The following is a 27,918-nucleotide window of genomic DNA, read 5'->3' on the forward strand; positions in this document are numbered from 1 at the left end:
ATTTTTCCATTTCAAGCACTGATCGCCCCCCATATTTTTGTTAGGTTTGTTCAGCGATCGTGACTTCTGCCACACTGCCTGCATAGAAGCACTGCAGGCGCACTTTGCCCGGCATTTTGGTTCTGTGGCAAATGTAAACTTCTCAAAGAACAAGCAACTGTCAACGCTTTGTTGAGTTGTAAAAGAGGTAACAACGTGACAGAGGAGCGGCAGCATAGCCGAGTCCTGCACAATGCAGCTTCAGGAGCAGGTTCAGCTATTGGGTTGCAGACCCAGCCACACTCACAGAAAGCCCTGAAATGTGATGGAAAACCATGTGGGGACCTGTCCTGAGCATTCTGGGCACATTAGTCTTGGTGTTTTTTTCTTCCATTAAGCCTGTTTCAAAGTGCTGACCCTTTGTCGGAACAGTGAGCGGAGGGTCTATGATTTGCACAGGGTCAAACATTTTGTTAAATTACTAGACGCGCGAAGGCACTTCATTGCCACTTTACATTCACCACCATATTGCTGTTTGGTGAACGTGCCATGAGACTGGGCACTTCTCCACTCCCACCGGTAATACCCAGTCCGTTTTTAACTACGTGCTTACAAGCAGCTTTTAGACTGATTCTACACATGCCCACTCTTCCCATAAAAGGAGCAGAAGTATAAGTTCAAAAGTGATTTTCCAAAGGCACATGATGTGGCCAAATGGAAAGCTGGGATTGAAAACAGTACCTTTTGGTTTCACCTTTCTAACAAGACCACAGCTATGGTGGCAGCGATTGCGACGGCAAGGTTAAGGGGCTGCCCTTCCCATAGAAATGTCACTTTAGAATATAGTGTTTATTTCCAGCATACTTAGATGAAGTGGTAAAGCTGACATTAGATGCCAGGTGTCCAAGCTCCAGGACAAAAGCATACCCTCTGGACTGGGCCCTGTGACAATAAATTGTAATCAAGCTCAATATGCTCAATCTCCAGTAGAGTTGAATCGTTTAAGATGGCCTGATTAAGAGGAGCTGGATTTAGAATGAACCTCCAAAAAGCGCTACGCAACTCATAGCTCCTCCCCCACAAACTCCTCCCACCCCCATCCCGCCCTCCCCCGATTCCATGCTTGCAGTTTTTCTCGAAATCAACGTGTCTACACTTGTGCAAAGTGATCATGGAAAGCGCAGTGTGCCTGCTGAAGGGACCGGAAGCAGACCGGGCAGTGCACACACACAGGTGGCAGAGAGGGAAGCGTGTAAGCAGACGAGGCAGGTAGCAGAGTGCAGTGTTTGAAGAAAAGGGGCAGCGAGCAGAGAAGGAAGGGTGCGAAGGTGGTCGTTTGTTGGAACTTTGAAGGAGCAGAGATGGCACTGAGTATGCAAAGAGGCAGGCGTGCAACACCCATGGGGCTGAAAGGGCTTTAGCCCCACCACAGGTATTTTGATGTCTGGCCAGCACTAAAATAAGCAAAATCCACTAAGACTGGTATTTTTAGCTCTTATTTGTACATACTTCAATCAGCAAATATAAACAGAAAGCGCCTTTAAATGTGTTCTAGAGCTGCTGACTAATATTTAAACAAAGGCAGAAAAGTAATCTTAGAAATGAATACATACAATTTTGTTTAAGCAGGCACACTGCTCAGCCTGCACTCGCGCAGGCACTTCGTTCGTCCATCAGACATGCAGCTGACCCTGCTTGCACACGGGCACAATCATTCACCAGAACTCACTGCGACACACCAGTTAAAGTGCACTAGCTCCTCTCGCCATGCACTCACCAGTCACTCCCGCAGGTCACCCTTCACTCGAGCCGCTCACACAGGCACTATGGTGACCACCCGACCGTAAATTTCACGGACTGTCCGTAATTTCGCCCTGCCGTCCGTTATCCGTGATGAAAAGCTAAGGTTTCAAAGGCAGGGAGTCTCGTTTGCTCTGAGGGAGGGAGGGGCAGACAGATAAGAATCAGACCCTCTTGCTAGGGGGTCTCCTTACCTAAAGACATGCAAATGTGCGTAACTGGTAAATCTGCAAATGCAAAGGGCCTTGAAAACCTGCATTGACTTTGCTAAAAGGAGTCACTTGAAGTTTTCTGGTGGCAAAGATATTTCTTTCAGAGAGCTATTGTGTTGGTGTTCCAAGGTGAGCTGTGGAGTGTGTGGTTTTAATGGAGTGTTATAACATTTTTTAGTACTAGGTATAAACTGTATATTATTCAAATCTGTATTTGAGAAGCGCTTTTTTTTATTTAACTGAAATGTATTTGCGCATTTTGTAGCAGCTTTTATTATGATGTAATTGTATTTTTCACAGTTCTTTCAGCGACCTCAGTACCTCATAGTACTAACAAACATTGGCAAAGCCAACAGGTCTCGTCTACGAAAGAGTTATTGTCTTTGCTAATATGTTTTAGCCATTAGCCATGTTATACACCAGAGTAGCTGCTGTTCAGCATGGCTTAAGGTTAGTGGCATAGTTGTGTGGAGTGGAGTAGAGTGGCATAGGAGCAGTGGCGTAGAGCCCAGTGGTGCAAAGTACAGTGCAGTGGGGTACAGTGCAGTTGTTTAGAGTGCGTTAGTGCAGTGGTTTAGAGTGCAGTGGCATGGAGTGGTGTGGGACAGAGTAGAGTGGAATATAGTGCAGTGGAGTAGAGTGGCATACAATAGAGTGGCAGAGAGAGCAATAGTGTAGAGTGGTACAGTGGCATAGATTGCAAAGTAAACTTGCATTGCAGGGAGTGCAGTGGCGTAGTGTAGAGTGGTGCAAAGTAGAGTCTAGTGCTGTAGAGTGCAGTGGCATAGAGTGCAGTGGCATAGAATGCAGTAGTACATAGTAGATTGGTCTATAGTACAGTGGTGGAGAGTGCAACGCTGTAGAGTAGAGTGTCAGTGCAGTGATGTAGAGTGGCGTAGAGTACTGTGGTACTGAGTAGAGGGCAGTGGAGTACAGTGCAGTTGTTTAGAGTGCATTGGCGCAGAGTGCAGTGGCATAGAGTGGCATGGGGTAGAGTTACATAGAGTGCAGTGGAGTAGCAGAGACTGCAGTAATGCAGAGTGTTGCAGTGTCAGAGTGCAGAGTAGACTCATGTGGCATAGAGTGCAGTGGTGTAGAGTGGTGCAGAGAGGAGTATTGTAGAGTATAGTGCCTAGCGTTCAGTGGCATAGAGTAGAGTGGTGTAGAGTGCAGAGTTGCAGAGTAGAGTGTCAGTGCAGTGGTGTAGAGTGGTACAGAGAACAGTGGCATAGAGTACAGTGGTTCAGAGTAAAGGGCAGTGACACACAGTGCAGTTGTTTAGAGTGCACTGGTGTAGAGTGCAGTTGCATAGAGTGGCATTGGGCAGGGTAGAGTGGCATAGAGTGCAGTACAATAGAGTGTATTGGTGCAGAATGCACTAGTACAGAGCAGAGTTGTGTAGAGTATAGTGGCGACCAGTGCAGTGTGCAGGTGGGAAGGCTTAGCAAAGGTAGTGCAGGAGCACAGGGTTTCTTCGGGTCAGTGAGTTTACAGGTTCTGGCAGGGCAAGAGAAAGCTGTGCATGATAACCCCAGATGGTGATACATGGAATGGTCAGTAGGAAACAATGAGCAGTGCATTAAGCCTTCCTTAAAAGTATTTACTGGTAAACCCCATCTAATGCAGGGAGGTGGGCAGAAAGCCAGCGAGCCACCCATTGGACCTGTGCAGCTGAATAATAGCATTCTAAGTCCAGAAGACCTAATCCACCCACAGTCACAGGTAACTTTAGAGTGGAAAGAGCTACCTGATGGCACTGCAGCAACCAAATTAGATGTGTGGCCTGTCTGAAGAAGGAATGAAGGACGAGCAGGGGAAGGTTTGCAAAATAATACTATCCTTGGGGTAGCACACCATCTTCGCTAGTGCCACCTGGCCCACTAAAGAAAGCAGAAGAGAAGACCAAAAAGCAAACTGGGCTTGGAGGGACCATTCGCTCTGCCGAGATTTTCATCCTGGAAATCATTGTAAGAATGGTAGATCTTAATCACTAGATATCAAAAGGTAACTGGTTCCTAGTTCAATCTGAGATCTAATTGTATATAAAGGGGAAAACAGTGCCATATGTTTAAGAAACACTAATTACATTTTAAAATTTGTACGTTGTGTTTGTAAAATTTACATCCCAAATATTTTGAAGATTCTATGTGTACTTGACACTTAAGGATAAACCAGATCTCTAGTTTGGCTTTTGCTCAATTTCAAAACCATTTAAAGACATGGACAAAGCAGGCAATTGCCTTGCACAACCTTGCAAGGGGTCTGGCTCCTGCTCACCCTTCACAAGCACTAATAGCGGACCATTGCACCAGAAGAGTTTGCCAAAGTGGATGGGTGTTGCTTGTTCGACCACTTGACAGTGCCTCTTCTGTTTCTCTCCTGTGTGCAGAGACAACTCCCCAGGTACCCAATACCTTCGAATAGTATTGGTGGACCCATCTTGTCTGATTTTAGGAATTGTCCCACCTTGTTCTTCTCTTCTTTATTTATCCAGTTGTTAGCAACAACGCTTTGAATTACTTGCTGAGGATCTCCCATTTGATCTCAATTTCATCCTCCTCTTTTATTATCTTTGATTGGTAGTCCAGGCTCCCATTTCTGAGATAAATGTAGAGTCCCAGACATACACTCTAGTGCAGTGAGACTACAGACAAGTTATGGGTGCCTCACATCCTGACATTAGGTGTGAGACTGTCGTCCACACAATCTACCCAGCCTCTTAAAAAAAAAAAAAGGTTGAAAGTCCATGGGTGGTTGGGGTAAGCCAGATGTTTTTGTTCAATTTGTTTAAATTAGCACAAGGTTAATTACCTTAATGTTTCCAATACTGTTTGCCAGGGGTTTTAAAATGTTCAGAAACATAATAAAAATGTTGCTGTTACTTTCTCTTCAAGAAAGATCGGGTAGATTTGGGTAGGGGGGATGGGCTTTCCACAGTACTGAAGGGCATTAATTTACTACTGAACAAGGACGTAATGTGACACCTGAATGTAGCATACCAGGAGGCAATCACAAAAAGACCACAGTGAATAAATAGTGCTATGTTAAAAAAGAGTAAATAAATGCACTGACAACATAGTGAGGCATGGCCTCTCTTGCTTGTGTCTGTAAAACTGAAGTTTGTTCTTGAATTTTGACCCTTTGTCCTGAATTTTTGTCCTGAATTTTGACCCTTTGTCCTGAATTTTTTACAGTCCTGTCCAGAATTTGCCTCAATCCCAGGTGGTCACCGTAACAGGCACACCTCTCACCCTGCATTTACAGTGCTTGCGCCACTCACCCTGCAGTAATTCCTTTCACTCTGTATGCACTCCTCTTACTCCTCACTCACGTGAGCGCTTTGATGACCCTGCACTCATTGCACTCATATCGGCACACATTTCACCCTATTATCGTACCACTCACTCTGCGTTCATTCATAGTATTCACTATTACCCAGCACTTACATGAGCACACCTCTTATGCTGCACACATAAAAAGCACTGGTAAACAACACGACTCACAAGCAAGAGTGCATGAGCAAGCAGCGCATGCACTGCTGTGGCAAGATCTAAAAATTACCCAGCTCTCGTGAATATACCCATTTCTACAAAGGCACCTACATAATACCTGCTCTTTCTATAGCACTAGATACCTAGTCAGTTTCATCTGCAACTATGTGGCCCGTACAAGAGGGGAGAGTGGACTGCGGGTGTGGTGTGGCCTTAGGGGGAAGTACAGGACTGAGGCTTTGGGGTATGGTGCAGGATTGAGGATCAGCCTGAGTCTATGGAGATGAGCTTGGAACGAGTGGTTATGTGGTACAGAAGGAGAAAGCAGGCAAAGGCTGCAGAAGGGGGAAGCAGGTGCAACAGGCTAAGGATGAAGCAATGCGACAGGCTGTGGGCTGGTGAGGGAATAGACTGGGTATTTCAGGCCAACGGTGCATTGTAGGTGGGAGAATTAGCACTAGCGTTCTTTCTAATCATAGAAGAAATAAAAAAACATGCGCAGATGCCTTTGCAGCATTACAGTAGTTGCATTGGCCATTTTGAAAGAGGCAACATCCTTATTAAGAAATTTGATTTGCCAACAGTATTAGGCTGTCAATAAAAACATGGTCCATGCTATAGTTAATGTACACAGTGAGCATGTCATGACACTTAAGCAGTATTATTAGCCAATACCACAGCATGGTAGATGAGTCTTCCCATTGTAAACTACCACGTCATTACATATTTTTAGGTGACCGACTTCCCTCAGGCGCCAATAGGAATACAACAAGCACTGTTTCTCAATGGCAGCACACAGCTTTTGTCCAATCAAACACTGAACTCAAGGTAACCAATATGTGGGCAGAGACAAAGCCCTTCCCTCAAGTGTGCTTCCTAAAGCTCTTTTTCGTTTGATCACATAAGGCCAGGTGACAGCTGCCATGTGAAGCCAGACCCAAACAGTAACTCTATGAATCTCAGAAGTTCTAAATCATATCCATTAACTATGGTTCTTTAAATAAAGTGCCTCACAGCGCTATACAATTATGACCGTGACTACATGGAGCTAGGTAGTGCACAGTTGTCCTGTTGGAAAATGTATCCTTTTATTATTATATTCATACAACATTCTATTTTTCTTAAACTAATATGGGCTCTCTTATGGTTTGTTTACTACTTACATGTTTAGCGGACTCCTTTAAATTTGTGTCATTGCATGGATACTAAACTATGTGTCTCAATTTAATCATTAATGTATAATCATTAAACTCCATATATATATTTTTCCAGTAATTGCCAGTGTCTAGACAACACACACCTACAGGAATAGCCACTGCTCAACCTTTTTATGTTGAGCAGCATGTATGTTTCATTTTCTTTCCAAAGAACAACCCAAGAGTAAGAAGAAGGGAAAGCTGACTACAGCCAAGATACCTGATACCTGCCTTGCTTTAGAGGAACCTGCTGCGTGTCCTGGAGAGAAGCCCTACGGCTGAATAGCAGACCATAGTCAAGAGACCTAAACATGAGACAGGAGATATGAACAGGGAGAGCTGACGATGTGACTCAAGATCACAAGAACGGACCTGCTAGAGGAGTTCACACATAAAGGGGGCCCTCTAATCATAGTACCTGAAGTGGCAGTACCTTAGTGTTAGAAATGGGATCAGGGTTACCCCCTGTCCAAGCAAGGACCCTCACGCTAGTCAGGGCAAAGGAGAAACACATGTGGTTAACCCCCACTCACCCGCACGGTAGCTTGGCTTGAGCAGGCAGGCTTAACTCAGAAGCAATATGTAAAGTATTTGTACCAACACACACAGTAATACAGTGAAACACTACAAAATGGACACCACACCAGTTTGGAAAAATAGGCAATATTTATCTAAATCAAACAGACCAAAATGACAAAAAACCAACATACACAAGTTAAAATATGAATTTTCAAAACAATAAGGCCCTCATTATGACATTGGCGGTAAGTGCCGCTTACCGCCATGCTGACTGCCGCCAACATACCGCGGCGGTATACTGCTATGGGTATTATGACCCACACATAGAAATCCGCCACCATACAGACACACACACAAGTCTGCCAGACCAAGGGTCAGTGATAAAATGGCGGCACCAAAACTCACACTGTTACGCCAACAGAAATACGCCCACAGCATCATGACCCACGAGTCACCGCGGCAGACATTCAACTGCGGTAAACCATTGGCGGTACACACCGCCACTCTCAAAATACACACACACACTAACAAAACAACATCGCATTGGACAATTCAAACTACACACACCTGACACGCATACACACACCACACCCGCACCACTGTAAAACACACACCCACACTACCGACAACCCTTTACGACTCCAAAAAAATCTACAACAGAGAGAGAGAGAGACACCAAGAGCACCCACAGAACCAGAGCCACAGAACACCATCACCCATACACCATCTACGCACCTCACAGCACACACATCCACACACCCTCACACACACCACTCACACTACACCCATGGCACCACAAAGACACCCCAGGTTCTCTGAGGAGGAGCTAAGGGTCATGGTGGAGGAAGTCATCCGGGTAGAGCCACAGCTATTCGGATCACAGGTGCAGCAGACATCTATTGCAAGGAAGATGGAGCTATGGCTGAGAGTCGTGGACAGGGTCAACGCCATGGGACAGCATCCCAGAACAAGGGATGACATCAGGAAGAGGTGGAAGGACCAACGGGGGAAGGTGCGTTCTGTGGTAGCAAGACACCAGATAGCTGTATAGAGGACTGGTGGTGGGCCCCTACCTCCTCCCCATAACTAACAACATGGGATGAGCTAGTCTTGGCGATCATGCTTCCTGAGGGCATGGCAGGAGTAGCAGGAGGACCGGGCTCTGGTAAGTCAAATCTCTATTACTATCACCACCCTACCTACATGCCATCACATACTCCCACCCCTGCCCTCACCCCATCACTCGACCACCTCAAATATACCCCACCATCACAACCCACCCATCCCAATACCAAGCCCTGCATGCAACACCAATGCATGGACACCCACCACAGACCTGCATGGACACCCATCACCACAGCATGCACACTAGTGACAATCACTTAGCCAACCAAATCACAAATCACACAAGCCAAAGCTGCCTTGCCAATAACAAACAAAGAGGAAAGCATACCCATGCACAAGATGACACACGCAGAAACAATAACACTGCATTTACATCCCCACAGGACCCCCACAGAACGTCCCCGTAGAGGAGGTGCCAGCAACATCCAGTTCCAACCCCCCCCCAGAAGAGGCCCACAGTGATGACAGCAGCTCTGCACGCCTGGATCAGGATGACCAACCTGGCCCATCGGGGACCTCTGGACAGTCGATGACCCAGCCACATTCCCAAACCACCACAGAGCCTTCCCCCTCCGCAAACACCAGCACAGCACCCACCCAGCGGGCCCATCTCTCTGTCCCCAGGACGCGTGAATCAGCAGTGTGTCCACCACTAGAGGGACCTCAGGCAACCCCACAAACACAGGACGATCAGGGACCTGGGGTCAGTGGCAGTGGGCACATGGTTCAGGGGACAGAGGCACAGGACAACAGGGAAGCTGGGAGGACAACAGGGGGAGGACAGGCCCAGGGAACCGAGTCTCCATGAGGCACTCACCAACATCCTGGGAGCATACCACCATTCCCAGGAGACCATAGGCCAGATACTGGCCAAGCTGCAGGAGACCCAGCGGCTGCAGGAGGGACAGTACCTGGGGATCAGGGAGGACCTGAGGGACATCTACACCACCGTGGTCACCATTGCAGGGGTGTTGGCTGACATGGCCAACACCATGAGGGAGGCAGTGCCACACCAACAGGCCCCTGACACTAGCCACACCGAAGAACAGCCCTCCACCTCCGCCGACGCTAGTGGACAGGAGGCCCCACCACAGGAACAACACCCCACCAGCACCCCACCCCCTGCAGAAGAAGAACGACCACGCAAAAGGTCCCTGCGATCCAGGCAGAAGCCAGAGAACATTGCCAAGACCCCCGCCAGGAAATAGGACTCCCCTGATTGTCACGCTTGTGTCCCACCCTGTCCACCTTTAACTGACATTGCTTCACTTCCTATGCCCCCTTGGACAATGCATCTGTGATACCAATAGATTTGACTCTATCCTGGACAGTTATCCACCATGAACCCAGCCCACTGCACATCCCCATTTACTTCTCAGCACTGAAATAAACACCCTTGGAACTAATACAAGTAAGGAGTCTGTCAATTGATTGAAATATGTATTAGGTTAACAAGCTGTAAACATGGCGGCAATTCAAATGTACTGTAATATTTACATAGGTATGACCTGTAGTGGGCAGCAGGAGCCAGAGTGGGGCACAGATATCTGAAAATAGAGATGACAAAGGGTACAGTAAGTGGCCATAGAAATAGGGGCATCAGGCTGCCATGTTAATGTCCAACACAAAACTGCAATGGAAGGTGAAGTTACAGTGTCTTACCTGTGTGTCACTGGCAGTACTGTTAAATTATAGTAGTTCTGTTGTCCACATCCTCTTCCTCTGCCTCCTCTTCGTCACTGTCCACAGGCTCCACCGCTGCCACACAACCATCCCCAGGCTCATCCTCCTGCAGAAAAGGCACCTGGCGTCTCAACATGCAACATGCAACGATGATCTGACACACCTTCTTGGGTGAGTAGTACAGGGATCCACCTGTCAGATGGAGGCACTGGAATCTGCCCTTCACAAGGCCAAAGGTGCACTCAATGATCCTCCTTGTTCGTCCATGTGCCTCATTGTAACATTCCTCTGCCCTTGTCCTGGCATTCCTCACTGGGGTCAGTAGCCATGAGAGGTTGGGGTAACCAGTCACCTGTAAATATCGAGGGATACCTGTTAGCCACACACTCTCCCTTAGGGCCAACACCACACCCAGATACCTACATCAACTGGGTGGGCACCATGGGCTCACCAATTAGCCACACCCGTTGCCTCTGGAGTTGAGACATCAAATATGGGATGCTGCTATTCCTCAAGATAAAGGCATCATGCACAGAGCTAGGATACTTTGCATTGACATGGGAGATGTACTGGTCTGCCAAACACACCATCTGCACATTCAGAGAGTGAAAGCTTTTTCAATTTCTGAACAACTGTTCATTTCTCCGGGGGGGGGGTAACAAAGGCAATATGTTTACCATCAATGGCATCAATGATGTTGGGGATATGTCCCAGTGCATAGAAGTCAGCCTTCACTGTGGCCAAATCCACCACCTGGGAGAAAATGATGTAGCTGTGCATGTGTTTCATCAGGGCAGACAACACTCTGGTCAGGATATTTGAGAACATAGGCTGTGACACCCCTGATGCCATGCCCACTGTCGCTTGGAAGGAACCACTTGCCAGGAAATGGAGCACTGACAGGGCCTGCACTAGAGGGGGGGATACCTGTGGGGTGGCAGATAGCTGAAATCAGGTCTGGCTAAATTGGGCACACAGTTCTTGGATTGTGGCCCTATCAAATATGTAGGTTAGGATAATGTGCCTGTCCTCCATTGTCGCCAGGTCCACCAGGGGTCTGTACACGGGGGATGTCTCCATCTCCTATTCATCCTCAGTGGTTGAACTCTAGGGTTAAAAACGGTGAGCAGAACGTCATATTCAAACATATTCTCAGATTAATATGCAATTTTTGCTTTACAGAAACAGTATGTGAACTTTTTAAGTCAGTTGATGTGCCTGTGTCTGCTGTGATGCAGTTAGGTGCCATGGCCTGTGCCCCCTGAAACGGCGGCTACCTGACCTGTGAGGAGGGACCAGTGGAAATGAGGTAATTCCGCTGGTGCTGTGCGCCGTTGCGGTCAGTGCTCGATGACCACTTTGCAACACCGCATTGGTTATCATTGGGGCCTATGGGTTCCAGGAGCCAATTGCGATGTACGCCAGCGGTGACGGTACGCACCGCCACGGACGTGACTGCCATTTTCTATCTGTTCACTCACTTGCTGACCGTCAACAGGAGAGGACCTACACTACAAGTGGTGCTCTGACCTGTGTCTGGAAGCGACCAAGGCTCAAGTGTCTGGGGAAAGGGCCACTGCCTTCACTTCGGAGGAGTTGGAGAGACTGGTGGATGGGTTCCTACCCCAGTACCCTTTACTTTATGGTCCTCCAGACCAACAGCTGAGTACACTGTGAGCATGAAGCATGGGGCATGAATGTATGGAGTGCTGTGTGTGTGTGTAAGCCTCGTGTAGGGGGGGTCTGAGGGGTCCTGGGCAGAGTGCTGCATGTATGGTGGTCAATGTATGTGCGTAAGGGGATGGGAGGGATATGGTGGGCCATGAGTGTAACAGTTCGGATGGTATAACTAATACCTTTTGTTATGTATCTTTTTCTGCAGGTCAGCGCCCATCAGAAAAAGAGTATTTGGCGTGCCATCGCCAGGGAGGTGCAGACCCTGGGGGTCTTTGACAGGCGGAGCATCCACTGCCGCAAACTGTGGGAGGACCTGCGCCGCTGGGCATGGAAGACGGTGGAGGCTCAGCTGGGGCTGGCCTCCCAATGAGGAAGGGGTGTCTGTCGTACCCTGACCCCCCTGATGTTCCGCATCCTGGCGGTGGCCTATCCAGAGTTGGATGGGCGCTTGAAGGTATCTCAGCAGCCACAAGGGGGTGAGTACAGATTCAGAATCATGACTTTGCACGTGTTAAGGTATTACCTGGGTGGGGGATGTGGGCTCTGGGTGCCCCTAGGCCAGGGCGAACATGGCAGGGTATGTTCCATGATGGGCAAGCTTAGATGCACTCCTACCCCAATTATGTTAGTGGGCATCTACTACTGGACAGGGTCCTGTGGGTTTTATGGTGTGCAGCTAATGGCGTTAGGCATTGTACCCCATGGCCCTGTGTCTAGTATTGTAACTGGTAGTGCATGGCCTAGTGCATAGGGCTGTTTCCTGTGAGTTGTGTACGCCAACAGTAGTGTTGTGGCTGGCATTGACCAAATGTATCCTCTGTCTCCCCCCCTTTTTGTTTTGTCACCCTGTCCTTGTGTGCATCAGCATCATCTGGCGGAGGAGCAGAGGCACCTGCGACGGAGGGAGCTGCATCCCACATGGGCCTGGAGGCCGAATGCACCGACGGTGAGGGCACCAGTGAGACGGAGGGGAGCACCATGATGGAAACAGGAGGGGACAATACCGCAAATCCTCCTCCGATGGAAGCTCCCTGGCGGTGGTGGACACCTCTGTGCCTACCCCAACTACAGGTACAGCCGCCACCCCCGAACCAGCACTGCCCTCCTAGCAGCCCCTTCGCGTGTTTCCCGTGCCCGCTCACCCAGGAGGGTGGGCATCTCCTTCGCCCCAGGCACCTCAGGCCCGGCCCCAGTTAGCCCTGCTGCCCTCAGTGAGGAGGCTATTGACCTCCTGAGATCCATCTCTGTTGGGCAGTCAACCATACTGAATGCCATCCAGGGTCTAGCAGGGCATTTGCAACAAACAAATGCATACCTGGAGGGCATTCACTCTGGCGTGGCGGCCCAACAGAGAGCATTCCAGGCTCTGGCCAACTCACTGAAGGCAGCCATTGTCCCTGTCTCCAGCCTCCCCCCTCCAACTTCCTCTACCCATTCCCAATCCCCTCAACCCCAGCCTATCCCAAGCACACCTTCAGACCTGCATGCACCCAAATCAACACACAGAAGTGGTTCAGGCAAACACAAGCACCACACTTCATCCCACAGGCACTCACACAAGCACCATCCAGATGCAGTCACATCAACATCCACTGCCTCCACTGTGTCACCCTCCACCTCGTCGTTCACTTCCCTTCCATCTGCGTCCCCACTCACACCTGCATGCACTACATCCTCATCCACTACCTCCATCACCATCACGCCTATCACTACACACCCTTCACTGACAGCCACCACCCCACATCCATGCACACATCCCCATTGTCCTCTCCCACTGTGTCTGTGCCCCCTCCTCCCAAAGTACACAAACGCAAGCACTCAGACACCCAACAGCCATCCACCTCACAACAGCATCCAGCCCATGCACCTGCACCCAAACACAGCAGACATACACCTCCTACAACTACTCCCTCTTCCTCCACTCCCAAAACTTCACCCTCTTCCCGCCCCAGTGTCCCTAAGAAGCTTTTCCTCACCACCATTGACCTAATCCCTACCCCTGCCCCCCATCCTTCACTTTGGGCCAGTGTGTCCAGAACCCAGACCAGCACCTCAGCCACCAAGTCCACGGCCACTGTGGTTTCTGCAGCTACTGCAGGTGTGAGAGGCTCCAAGGAGGCACCCGTCAGAACAGCCAATGTGCCAGCACTACCTGCCAAGGTCAAGAAGGGGCCGCCACCTAGCAAGGGCAAAAAGGGGACACCAGCCAGCAAGGGGAAGGAGGCACCACCAGCCAGCAAAGGGGAAGGAGGCAGCACCAGCCAGCAAGGGCAGGAAAGGAACACCAGCTGGCAGAAGCAAGGAGGCACCACCATCTGCCAAGGGCAGGAAGGGGCACACAACACCAGCCATGGCACAGCAGCCGTCCAAGGCTGCATGGGAGGGGCTGGAGCCTCCCCACACCGCTGCCAGCACCGCCATCTGCACCACGGCCAGCACCGCCACCTGCCCCGCCACCAGCAGCACCACTGCCAGCAGCAGCAGCCGCCCCAGTGGGCAGCCGTCCAAGGCTGCAGGGGAAGGGCTGGAGCCTCCCCCCACCACTGCCAGCACCGCCACCTGCACCGCCACCTGCCCTGATGCCAGTGCTGCTACCTGCCCCGCCGCCAGCACTGCCACCTGCCCCGCAGCCAGCAGCACCACTGCCAGCAGCCCCAGTGGGCAGCCGTCCGAGGCTGCAGGGGAAGGGCTGGAGCCTCCCCCGACCACTGCCAGCACCACCACCTGCCCCGCCGCCAGCAGCACCACTGCCAGCAGCAGCAGCCCCAGTGGGCAGCCGTCCAAGGCTGCATGGGAGGGGCTGGAGCCTCCCCCCACCGCTGCCAGCACTGACATCTGCACCGCAGCCAGCACCGCCACCTGCCCCGCCGCCAGCAGCACAACTGCCAGCAGCAGCAGCCCCAGTGGGCAGCCGTCAGAGGTGGCATGGGAAGGGCTAGAGCCTCCCCCCACCACTGCCAGCACCGCCACCTGCACCGCGGGCAGCACCGCCACCTGCCCCGCTGCCAGTGCTGCTACCTGCCCCGCCGCCAGCACCGCCACCTGCCCCACAGCCAGCAGTACCACTGCCAGCAGCCCCAGTGGGCAGCTGTCTGAGGCTGCAGGGGAAGGGCTGGAGCCTCCCCCGACCACTGCCAGCACCACCACCTGCCCCGCCACCTGCCCCGCCGCCAGCAGCACCACTGCCAGCAGCAGCAGCCCCAGTGGGCAGCCGTCTGAGGCTGCAGGGGAAGGGCTGGAGCATCCCCCCACCACTGCCAACACCGCCACCGGCACCGTGGCTAGCACCACCATCTGCCCCGCCGCCAGCAGCACCACTGCCAGCAGCAGCAGCCCCAGTGGGCAGCTGTCCGAGGCTGCTGTGTGTAGTCGTGACTACATGGGCTGCAGTGCGTCCTGGTCCCTGCAACACCTGTAGGTGTGACACCCAGGTGAGAGACCGTGACCTTGCACCATTCAGGATGAAGCACACTGGGCACAAAACCCCCTCCAGAACCAGTGGAAGAAGGCATCCACTCACCCCCTCCTTGGCAGGATGACGCACACTGGGCACAAAGCCCCCTCCAGAACCAGTGGAAGAAGGCATCCACTCAACCCCTCCTTGGCAGGATGAAGTACACTGGCCACAAGGCCCCCTCCAGAGCTAGTAGAGAAGCCATCCACTAGAGAGACTGTGGCTTTGCACTCCCCAGGACCAAGCAGTGGGCAAACCACCCACTAGAGAGACTATGGCTTTGCACTCCCCAGGACCAAGGAGTGGTAAAACCACCCACTTGAGAGACTGTGGCTTTGCACTCCCCAGGACCAAGCAGTGTGCAAACCACCCACTTGAGAGACTGTGGCCTTGCACTCCCCAGGACCAAGCAGTTGGCATGGAGCCCCCTCCAGGCCAGTGGCGTTGTACCATCTTCCGGCTGAGGTAACCCCCCATTCCCTGTCCCCCTGAGGTGCCTGTGTTTTTTCGACCTGATGCCCCTGCAGTGTTTTCTCCGTATTGAGGCAGGAGTCAAGTGTGGCCTTGGCCTATGTGTTGTGGCCCCGTGGGCCACGGACATTTTGGAGTGGGCATTGTCCCTCCTTTTGTATATATTGTACATACTGTTTATTGATTTAAGTATGTATTTATCTAAAATTGTACTATTACACTCATTTCAATCAATTCCTTTTGTCCCTGCGTTATTCCTGAGGGTTACGGGGTGTATATGTAAAGTTGTTGCATGTGTTTGTGTGTATGGTGTTGGGGGTGAGGGTGGGGGTGGGGGTGTGGGTGTTGCGTGTGTTTGTCACTCTCTTTTTCCTCCCCCCTCCCTTGTGTGCTAGGTGCAGTACTCACTGTGGTCATCTTCGCTGGCGTTCCTGGTGTATGAGGAGGTACACCAGCATTGGAAAATGTGCTGCTCGGGCTCCATGGCGTTGTGGTTCTTCCTTGAGTGTCAAGAGATGAGTTGTTTCCCTTCAGAGTACTGTTTCCGCCATGCTTTTGATGGCATTGGTACCGCCCCGGAAAAGCTGGTGGATAGGCCTGTTGTAATGTTGTGGGCGGCACATTGTCTTTCACCTGGCTGTTGGCGGTTACTGCCGCAGTGTTTATTGCTACCGCCGTGGCGGTCGGAGTGTTAAAGTGGCTGTCTGTGTTGGCAGTTTCCGCAGTGGTCATAATCCCATCTTTTTTACCGCCGGCCTGTTAGCGGTATTACTGCAGCTTTATCACCGACCGCCAGGGTTGTAATGAGGGCCTAAGGGTCTTACTCCATAGAAAACAATGGAAAAGTTGATTTTGCACAAAGTACCTGGTTAGCGTCAACAAAATAAAGCTGCACGGGCGTCAGAAAAGGCAGCGATGCGTTAATTCCTTCCTCACAAGGGAGGCCGTGCATCGTTTCTTCTCCAGTTGGTGATGCGTCGTTTTTCTCCCTCGCAAGAAAGCGATGTGTCGATTTTCAGACAGGGCACCTTGGATCCGCGCAGAGTCGGGTTGACTTTGACGTCCAGGGACAATGCATGGAAAATCCGGTCGCACTGTGTTAGAAAACCGTGCTGCATGTGGTTTGCGTAGTTATCAGCAGCCGCAAGCGGGTGTTGCACGTCGTTTATCAGCCGCATTGTAGAGGTATGTCAAAAATTTCCCCTCACTGCGTTCTGTGTGTGGATTTTCAGCTCTTGTCTGCCAACTTCACCTTTCAAGGTCCCAGGGACTGGGTAGGGCACCACTTAGCAGGGCAGGAGTCTCAGCAGAGAGTCCAGATGTTAGCAGAGGAAGTCTTTGATGGCCCTGAGACTTCAAAACAGGAGGCAAGCTCAGTTCAAGCCCTTGGAGATTCTTCACAAGCAAGAATATACCACAAAGTCCAGTCTTTTTCCCCTTTCACAGGCAGAAGCAGCAACTGCAGGATAGCCCAACAAAGCACAGTCACAGACAGGGGCAGCACTCCTCTTCCTTGGCAGAGGTTCCTCTTGGTTCCAGAAGTGATCTAATTTTCAGGGGTTTTGGGTCCAATACTTATACCCCTTTCTGCCTTTTGAAGTAGGCATACTTCAAAGAAAAGTCTCTGTTGTTCACAAGATCCTGCCTTGCCCAGGCCAGGACCCAGACACACAACAGGGGGTTGGAGACTGCATTGTGAGAGGGCAGGCACAGCCCATTCAGGTGTAAGTGACCACTCCTCCTTCCACTCTAGCACAGATGGCTCATCAGGCTATGCAGGCTACACCCCAGCTCCCTTTGTCTCACTGCCTAGAGGGGATTCACAAACACCCCAACTGTCAAACTGACCCAGACAGGGAATGCACAAAGAGGCAGAGTCACAGAATGGTTTAAGCAAGAAAATGCCTACTTTCTAAAAGTGAGATTTTCAAACTAACAATCTAAAAACCAGCTTCACTAAAATATGTATTTTTAAATTGTGAGTTCAGAGACCCCAAACTCCATATTTCTATCTGCTCTCAAAGGGAATCTGCACTTTAAAGTTATTTAAAGGCAGCCCCCATGTTAACCTATGAGAGAGATAGGCCTTGCAACAGCAAAAACTGAATTTAGCAGTTTTTCACTGTTAGGACATGTAACACACATCAGTACATTTCCCACCTTTAACATACACTGCACTCTGCCCATGGGGCTACCTAGAGCCTACCTTAGGGATGCCTTACATGTATGAAAAGGGGGAAGGTTTAGGCCTGGCAAGTGGGTACACTTACCAAGTCGAATTGGCAGTTTAAGCCTGCACACACAGACACTACAGTGGCAAGTCTGAGCCATGTTTACAGGGCTACTCATGTGGGTGGCACAACCAGTGCTCCAGGGCCACTAATAGCATTTGAATTACAGGCCCTGGGCACCTCTAGTGCACTTTACTAGGGACTTACTAGTTAATCAAATATGCCAATCATGGTGTGACGGGCTGGAACCAGTTCGCCCGCACCCGGACCTCGCTTGAGCTGACGCTGCCACTGGTGGCCACAGGCAGCCTGGCTTCCCATCCTGTGATTGGCTGGGAGATCGGGAGTGGCGGGATGTCAGGAGGTCAAAACCGCCGCTGTCCGAACATACGGTGTTCGGAGGTTGTGAGGAAGGAGTTGGAGGCGAGAGAGCAGCAGTGAACCATCCCTCGAAGGAGGAGTCCGGAGGACGAGAGGCGGAAGACGAAAACGGAGAGCGGAGCCCAAGTAGGAGCCGGAGACAGCGGGAACATTCGTACACTGGAGGAGACGGGTGGAGACGCTTGACGGAAGCCCCTATACCCAGCAACTGGGAGGACGAGCCGCTGCATCCCGCCATGCTTCTGGAGAAGCATGGCAGTTCAGGTGCGTGGGACCACGTCCATGAACCAGAGTGAGAGATTGAGTGGGGGTGGGGTGAGAGAGATAGTGACAGAAAAGGGTAAAAAAAGGGAAGACAAATTAAAAGTGGCATGTGCATAATAAGGGGGGGGGGGAGAAAACGAACCGGGAAAGACATAGAACTTACCACTGACCACTGTAGAGCACAATATCCAGAATAGACCACCTAAGGCACTGCGCACAGGATAATGAGCACTGAAGAGGAATAACAAGATAGAAAGCACATAAATTAGATCAAGACAAGAACCAGACTGAGAACCGTACTGAGAAGAACAGTGAGACAGGAAAGAAACATAAGAAAGACTTAAGGTAATGAACAAATAGTTACGATTTCCTGGTCCACTTACCGATATTCTTCTCTTCTCTCCACATGTGCCTCCCAGGGAGCACCCTACGAAAGAAGGGAACAGAAGAGAAGAGTGAAGAACAAACCACAAAGAACACCCCACCACCCTATACCCAGCATCCGAAGACTAATGTTTACGTACCTGCTCATTTCCACATAAATTACTCCAAATAAAACTTCCTTGTTGTCACAACTAGAACTCTGTCAGAGTGTTTCATCCACTACCATACGGTCACACATGGATAAGCCAATTACACATACATTTTACATAGGAGCACTTGCACTTAAGCACTGGTAGGCAGTGGTAAAGTGCCTACAGTATCAAAAACAGCACAAATTGAGTCCAGCACACATCAACAACCTGGGAAGCAGAGGCAAAAAGTTAGGGGAGACCATGCCAAGGATGCCATGTCTTACACTTAGGAAATCCAGATGCCTTGGCAGCACAGTTAAAGGCTTAAAAGGCCCTTGATGTGTGCCTGGCTCATGTTTACATTCCCCACCTGCCAAAAGAGGTAACATAATGGGGAGCCATGGCCAATAGGTCAAGGTAGCCGCTGGTCTAAAATGTTTGGGAGCCGCTGCCCTAAGCAGTCCTTAATTTGTAAAAGAACTAATGCTGGGGTCCTCAGGTTTTGCTCAGGAGCCTATACCTAGCATTGTTTAAGTGTCAGGTGTGCCAAATACCAAGACTGCCTAGACATCATTCTACTGTGTGCCACTTTCATCCACCACCAGGCACTCTCTGCCCGTTCATCTCACTCTTGCAGGTTCTGTTTCATTGTTGCTTTCTTCCTTTGTCATAAAATTTCCATCTTTTGCTTCCTCCTTCCCCCCTATTGTGTCATTCTCTCTCTTCTTGTAGAACAAAGGGCCTGATTTAGATCCAGATGGAGGGGTTGCTTTGTCACAATGGTGACAGATATCCTCTTTTCCAAAATCTAAATACCATAGAAAAGAATAGTGTTTAGGTTTCAGCAGACAGGATATCTGTCACCATTGCGATAGTGACCCTCTGTAGAGATCAAAATCAGGCCCTAAGTCTGATGAGGAAAAATAAGTGTGGAGTCCCAAAAAGGAGTACAAGTGGGCTCCACCTGCAACCACTGGCTCAAATAGGCACTGCCACTACGCCTAATATTTTTAGATCTGTACATATGGGCGATGCTGTCCTTGAATATTTTGCAACATCCAACTGGGTAAACTAAATGGTGCCTGCAGTCATTAATGGGACAGGAGGCTTTTTCTGAGCTTGTAATGATAAATATTTCACAAGCTAATTGTCCTGCCACAGAAGGAATCAGTGAACAGTCAAATCTACAAATACATGTTAGCTATAACATCAAGTTTGTCCAATAAGTTTAAACTGCACAGTATGTGGCTTCAATTTCTCTTATTGGCTATACAGAGTATTCCGACCCCGCATCTGGAAATGTTTATCCTTTCCCATTGCTGGAAGTGTTAGTCCCTCTGAAGTTATGGTCTAGTTGCACCCCTGCACAGGGGCAGGGGGCAGGGAGCAGAGAGAGTATTGTACTGACAGAAGCAGGGATCAAAGAAGGCAGTGTTTGAGGGGAGACAGCTTGGTGCAGAGGGAGTCGTGTATTAGGACAAGCGCCAGGAGCAGAGAGAGCAGTGAGTGAGTACAGGGGTCAGGTAGAAGTCCAGGCAGTGTGCAGGCATAGGAGACAGGAGCACAAAGCTATGGATGTGCAGATGGGGCCATGCGTGAGCGTTAATTGAAATATGTAACGTCATTTTAGAGTTAAATATACCGCATTGCCCAATCTTACAATGCATCCAATTGCATATCATCACAAGTAGCTATGCCCTTCGTAGTCCAGTACCACCAGAAACGTTCACATTTCCATTCAAATTTAGGGGCCCACCAACACTTTTGTGAAACATGTCTCCATTAACTGTTTGTGACCAGGAGGTCCAATACAGGGAGTTTTGACTCAAATTTAGCCCAGCCTTCTTCAAAGAACAATATAAAGAGTAGCATTAGTTTTGGAACTAAAGCTCCTAAGGTTGGCGCTATTGGACGACTGAGTTTGTTGCACGTGTTATATGCATAGTAAACAAGCATTGGCAAAGCCAGTAGGTCTTGCCTATGCAAGAGCTATTGGATTTGCCATTGTGTTTTAGCCATGTTGTTCACCAGCGGTATTGCTGTTCCGCATGGCTAAAAGTTAGTGGCATAGAGGAGAGTGGCATGGAGTGTTGTAGAGTGGAATGGAGTGTTGTGGAGTGGCATGTTGTACAGTGGAGTGGCAGATTGTTGTGTATGGTAGTGGCATAGTGTGGAGTCGTGTAGAGTATCATACACTGAAGTGGCATAGAGTAGAGTCAACTGATGTAGAGTGCATTGGCCACAGCGAATGTGATGAGATAAGAACAAGATTTACAGGCCTGCTAACAGAAAGTGAGGTTGTGGAAGGATACAGACAACACGTTTTATGCAAAAGCATAAAGCAAATAACGCCAGCAAGCGGAAAGCCAGAAAGTGGGGGTTACAAAACGCGAAGCCAATAGTAATTAACCAGCAAAATGCATTCCTAGCTCAACTTTATGAAACTCCCCAAGATGTCTACAGCAAATCAGGCAGATGCGCTGAAAACACAGTAAGGATGTTTGACTACCTTAGGCAGAGTATTGCTGCAAACATGGAAATTGCCTATAATTTTCGCCAGGCTCCCGGCATGCTATAAGCCAGTGCACCATTTTCACCCAAGAGCCCCTTCTATTCTGACACTGCAATAGATGTTTCCCTTTCATAAATATCAGCAGGGACGTATTCTTAAACTTTCGACTCTGGTATCAGAAAGCCAAACACAGTGCAAGTTTTATGATGTGTGGTTTCCGTCTGCCCGTGCCTTTCCCCCGCTGATGTGAGGGAAGCTGACAAGAAGGTAAGGGCTGTCAGTCAGTGCTGACTGAGCGGGGCACTCGCTCCCAGCTAAGTGCGTGACTGAAGCCTACTCTCCCAAATACTCACACAAGTACTACTACCATTGACAGTACTACTAGAAACAAAATGGTACAAAACACTCTAGCGCTACTAATGCTAATTTTATCAGTACTTGTTTTATTGCTAGTAATATTTGTACTACTATACTAGAACTGCTATTTTTTAGTACTGGTGATGTTAATCCCACGGGTGTTAGGGCACCAACTGTTAATGGTGATACTCCTATAACATTGGCTGGTAATAGGACAGTGTGACAATTCTTAGTAATTCTTCTAACATTTGCTTGTTACTACAAGTACTGCTACAAGTAATACTAGTAGGGCTTCTATGCCCTACTTAGCAAACATTCTACCACTCCTGCTTCTGTATAGTAATAATATACTAAACGTACCATAAGTACTGGTAGCAGTAACACTAGCAGGGGGTCATCAAAGTAATTTTTTGTAGTGGTTGCATGACAACACCGATGCACAATGACTTTCCTTCTACATTGGCGTGAGACTGCAGGCTCTAGCTCTAACTGCTGACGTCAGTGTCTTTGGAGCATAATACACGAGAAAGTTAGTATGAGGTACTCCTCTCATCTGCCGCTAGGACCTATAACTCGGGTTCAGGACCTTTAACAACCGATATAACACCGAGCTTCGGGCTTTAATGCTACATTACAAGCATCAAGATGAGAAAGCTAACTTAATGAGTGCATGCATCTTCTTCACATTGCAGGGTTCTTTGCCAAGATGGTGGGTAGCTCCAGAATGAAGCATAAGATAATGCCACCCGCAGTCAATGGGCCACCCGAATTTGAGCGAACGTTCCGCGCACAGTAAGTTTTTATGGTTGGACGAGAAGCCTTTGTCTATTTCCATAATTATTTAAGAAGTGTTGCATTTGTTCTGTGTACTCTGAAAGGTATAGCTCAAAATGCATCAGCAGGTACAAGCCAAAAACAATACCGCAGCACACCAAAGATTTCTTTTCATTAGAACATTGGAATGTTGGGAGCTCTTTTGAAGACAGTGCAGTGGCTCATGTCCAGTAATGACTTGTGCAAGCCTTGTGCTTCAACATTCCCATCTATGTATTTCTCTTTCTTTTTAATTTAGAACATTCTACCCTCAATGGATGGAAGGTTCTAATCTCCTTCATAAAGTACATGAATCAGAAGAGGTGTGAAATTATAAAAAAAAAATGTGCAGAAAAGGCAGAGGTTAGGCACAGAGAGGTCATCATTTGTCTGCTGTAAGGATGAGTGTGTGCACACAATATAGTCAACAGTGGCATCCTGCCTCCTTTTGAATGCTTCTGAGCCAAACTGAGGTGTTTCACAATTTTCTTATATTCTGGAGACTACTGTCCAGCCATCTTTGTGCATGTTACTTCTCAACAGGTTATGAGACTTTTAGTTAAGGTTCACCCACGCTGTGTAATCATAACCCAGACGTGAGAAGGATACAGCCTCCTCACCAGGCTTTGGGAAGATTGCCCCTTGCTTGCAGTAATGATTTATACTTGGAGGTGTATTCCTTTTCATCTGCACACCTAGGGAAGTGCCTACTGGCTTTCAAGGCACAAGTCTGTTGGATAAATATAAATGAGCTTCTTCACTCCCTCCAAGCTGCTGCGGTCCCGTAGTAGCATTGATAGCAGCTTTGGGGACGTGTGCGTCTTTTTCTGCTTTACTTCTCTCATGCTCTTCTTCTCCGTTGGCTCTGGCCATTCTCTCCTTTCTTTTCATTTCTTTCTCTCATTCCCTCCTTTTTCTCATACCTTCAAACGGTTGCTTCTCATTTTTGTACTTTTGTTGTCATCTTCTCTCCTTTCCTTTTCATCATTTTCTCTTTTAAATCTCTCCTCATTTTCTGCTTTTTTTGGCCTCTCCGCTTTTCTTCCTTTACTTCTTTCCTTACCCTTCTCTTGTTTTTCTTTTTTTTCATTCTCTTCTCCTCTTATTTGTCTCCTTTCCATTGCTTTTTTTCTTTTCCTTTTCTCCTGTTCATGTTTCTACTTTTATCCTTGCCTCTCCTTATGTTAATTTCCCTCTCTTAACTTATTTTCACCCTTCTTTCCTTTTTACCTTCTTTTTACTTTACTTCTCACATTTTCTCCTTTCCTACTCTTTCACATTTTATTTTCTCCTTTCGTCCTCTTTCCCTTATCTCCATTTTTATTCTCTCTGCTCCTATCCCTTTTTCTTTTTTCTCTTTCTATTTTTTCCTTTCCTTATTTCCTTCTCATCTTTTCTTTCTCTAATTTCCTTGTTTCCTCTTCTCTCCGTCCCACATTTTTCTTGTACGGCACCACTTGTCTCTCTTTTCTCATTCCTTCAATAAATGTTCTTGTATTTTCCCTCTTAGTCTCTTACTCTGCTATACGTTTTGTCTCCCTTTACTCCATCCCCTTTCTCCTTTCCATCTCTATTTTTCTTCTCTCCTTCTTGTTCCCCTTTCATCCTTTTCTCATTTCCTCTTTTCTGTTCCTCTAAATTCTGTCTCTATTTATTTCTGTCCCTTTTCTTCTTTCATTCTCTCCTCTCCTTTGTCACCTTTAATTCTTTCCTTTCAACCATTTTTTCCTTTCCTTCTCTTTTTCTCCTCTCCCTTTTCATCATTTGCCTCCTTTCCCTTCTGCCTTTTTTGATTCCTTCTCTATTCTCTCCTTTCTTTCACTCCTTCTCATTCTCCCTTTTTCTCAATTCATCCCATTCTCTTACTCTTATCGCCTCTTTTCTTTCTCTACCTTTTCTCCCCCCTCCGATTATATTTTTGCTTCATTCTTTCTCTTTCCTTTTTTTTTTTCATTTATGAGTGCCTAGCTTCCTAAAGCAATCTCTTATTGCACTAATTTGTGTTTTATGATTGCCCAGCAGTATACCCTTGGACATGGGGATGGCTGCTGAGATAAACAGAGACCTATGACACCTGCTTGTATGTTGCAAAATGTTTTACTGCTAATAGACCCAGCCAAGAGGGCATTGCATTTGTTAAATAAATACCTTGATGGTTAGCTTCTTTGTGGACATCAACCAGGGCAATTAGCTAGATAGTTGAAGTCTTTCTGGTTCTAGCTCTAAGAATGAAAGCAGTCATCCCTTGTATTGCATGACATAGAGAACGCAAGCCCCGCTGAAACACTCGCCTCTCAATGTGGTTCATAAACAAGAACAAAGGGACAAAACTGGCCTTTGGGACCCCACAGGTAAACCTTCCCGCCATACCTCCGGTGCCCATAATGCTGCTTGCTCATTTCAGCAGTACAAGGGTACTCTAGGGTGGTGTGTGCATTATTTGACCTGAATATACCCTTTGCAGTGTATGTACATCGTCAGCATTAGTTCAGGATGGTTTACATTGATCACAAGTAGATTTCAGTAGAAGAAAGGTTTGAGACTCTTGGTTTAGAATATTGGCTGGGGGACTCTTGACATCCCTCTGCCCTTTGCCAATCCTCATGTCGTTGAGAGTAACTCCAGTATCTTACCGGTGTCCCATATCTGCTGTTTGCCTTTAAGGAACTTTATGCCACCTCTGTTACAGGACACTTGCGGATAATTTTGCTTCTGAGTGTTAAAGGAATGTGCTAAAATATTCCCCGTATGTAGAGTGAAATTTGCAACCTCAACAGTTGTATACCAGCACAACAGGCCAATGGAGTCAGCCCATTTCCCTGCTTGCTGGAGCTCATATAACCTCCAGATTTGAGTTGGCTTCTAATTTATGATTCAGTATATCCATATACATCTAAGTACATACTAATAGCAGATAGGGGACACCAGGTCAACACGCCTGAGTTTACCCTACATGCTGTAACACCATGTTCCAAAACTCTCTCCAGTTCTGCCTTTGCTTGGAGATTATTATGATTTACTGTAGTTACATGTTGTTAGATGCAAAGTAATGATAGATTGGGACCGCATGGTCTTCTTGTCTATCAATACCAATGCCTGTTCCAGCCTCATGAGCTGCACGTAGTGTCCAACTTTACCGCCAGAACAGTAAAACAGCACTCCAGTCCAGAATAAAGTTGGGATCATGGGTTGTATTTCCTTCATAAATTGTAGTAGTGATCAACGATTATAAGATGTCAACTTCTATGATATCATCCTTGCCAAAGGTCATATGATGTACCTCCTGCTACTCCAGTGATGCAAGTCAATCAGATCTGTGCTGCTTTCTGCAAAAAGTATTATTACAGTTGCCCTTTTTTATTTAATCTCTTTTAAAGTTTGAAAATGAATTGGTGGAAATGGGTTTTGTATTTTAATTAATTATATTCGACCTGTTGTATGGATATCTGTATAATATGTGAACTGCTTTAAATTTTAAATTACCAACTGTGCTTATCCACAGACAAAACTGTGTTGAATTTTACCCAGTGTTCCTTGTTGCTCTTTGGACTGCTGGATTGTTCTTAAGTCAAGGTAAAGAACGTTTCATTCTGAACAACTAATAAAAGTTCTTAAAACCTGTGGTGTGAGTGCAAACAACATGTGAATATTGATGTTGACGCAAAGCTTTGGAGTGTTAAGGCGGGTAATGTGAGCCTTGAGCACAGGTATTTGCCTAAAGATTGTTATAATGTACGAAACAAGAACGATAATATCTAGAATGCAAAATGCTTCTAGCAAAACACCCATACCAAACCATACCAGGGTTGAAGAGTCACACCAAAGATGTGTCCTCCTGGCAGTTTAAGTTAATTTTGCATGTGAAGAAGGCACATTTTTAAAAAAGGTGAGACCCCATTCTTGAAGGAATATGAGGTGATTCAGAGCAGTGGGGGAGATGGCGTGTGAAGTGCATCTGTACACATGAAAAGCTACCAGTGCTTTAAATGGCCAAGTATTGTCGATTTCCCCCTACCTGCACTTTTAATGTGAAAGGGGGAGGGCCTGCACTTCTCAACACCGCACCCGTACATTTAATGGGAGAGTGCTGACATTTCTTAGGGGCGAACAAGGAAGAGTGAGTACCTGCACTTCTATATTTCCATCGAAAGCACTGAAGAAATACTAAAAGTCAAACTTTTACAATCACCTGGAACGAAGGGGTTTGCAAACAAGCAGTATTGCTCAGCACAATGAGAGCCCCCCTGGGCTTCGGCCCCAGGAGAAGAACTCCCACCCGCCCCATCCTTGCTTTAACAATGTCTACAGTGAAAGCCCAAACGTCTCTGAAAATGCTTTATGAACTGTGCTGGGGCCCCATTTCCCAGCTGTGAACTAGCTTTGCATCAAGCTCACATGCTTCATATGCAGGACTCTGCTGCCTTTTGGGACCATCTTTCTTTTTTTGCAAAGTTTAGGAACAGATTCACATTAAAGAAAAAAAGCATGGCAGCGCTGACCTCGGTATTCCCCGCCAAATTTGACTTCTGCCTACAGCTCTTTTTAAGGTCAACTTTAAGAGAACGCAGCTATATGAGCACGCTATTATTACAGTGAGGAAGCAAAGGGGACTCCTTTTGATAAAAGTAGTGCCAGATCGTAAAAACACCATCGATCATGTTAGTGACACAGTGCAAATGGCAGCATCACTTTAACTTTATCTTTGGGTTAGGCAGTCCAAAGCTCGTGACGCTTCCTTTCACACACTCAAATCAATAACAAGACGTTCACTGAAAATGTGGGTGACCGTGAAGAGGGTGCTCTTTCTATATAAATAAGACTGCATGCCCGGATAGTACTCTACAGAAAGACACAGCTAGTGAGAGAATATTTTTTTGCAAGTCAATCAAATGTAAATAAAAATGTGCAATCATGTCAATATATATTTGAACAGTGATAGGGATCGGTGGAAGTTGAGAGGAATTGGCTGACCTCTTGGCCTGAGAAAGGTTTCGCACAAACTAATATATAGGTTTCGCCTGCACAGCACTTGCACTCTGCATGTGAAATCTCTTGTAAACAAAAAACGTAAAAAGGGCTTAGATCCCACCCATCACTTACAATTGGTTGGCTTCCGATTCACTCTGATTGCCTTGCTTTCTATTGGGCAGTGGCACAGGTTCCCACTGTCTTCTTGTTTTTAGGCCGATCCATGGAGCATGGAGCAATACTGCTTACGCTCCTGTCTTCCACTGGGCG

At 47.9% G+C, this 27,918-nt stretch overlaps 1 protein-coding gene across 1 annotated transcript in view; it reads left to right on the top strand.

Annotated features, from left to right (window-relative positions):
- MGST2 (microsomal glutathione S-transferase 2) overlaps positions 1-27,918 on the top strand; it is a 37,995-nt gene that overhangs the window by 1,328 nt on the left and 8,749 nt on the right. The window contains exons 2-3 of the mRNA XM_069240984.1: positions 22,560-22,659; positions 26,183-26,253. Of these exons, the coding sequence (XP_069097085.1) occupies positions 22,560-22,659; positions 26,183-26,253 (171 nt within the window). The remainder of the gene's footprint in view (positions 1-22,559; positions 22,660-26,182; positions 26,254-27,918) is intronic.

This window comes from Pleurodeles waltl, chromosome 1_2 (genome assembly GCF_031143425.1).
Source record: "Pleurodeles waltl isolate 20211129_DDA chromosome 1_2, aPleWal1.hap1.20221129, whole genome shotgun sequence".
Taxonomy (NCBI): domain Eukaryota; kingdom Metazoa; phylum Chordata; class Amphibia; order Caudata; family Salamandridae; genus Pleurodeles; species Pleurodeles waltl.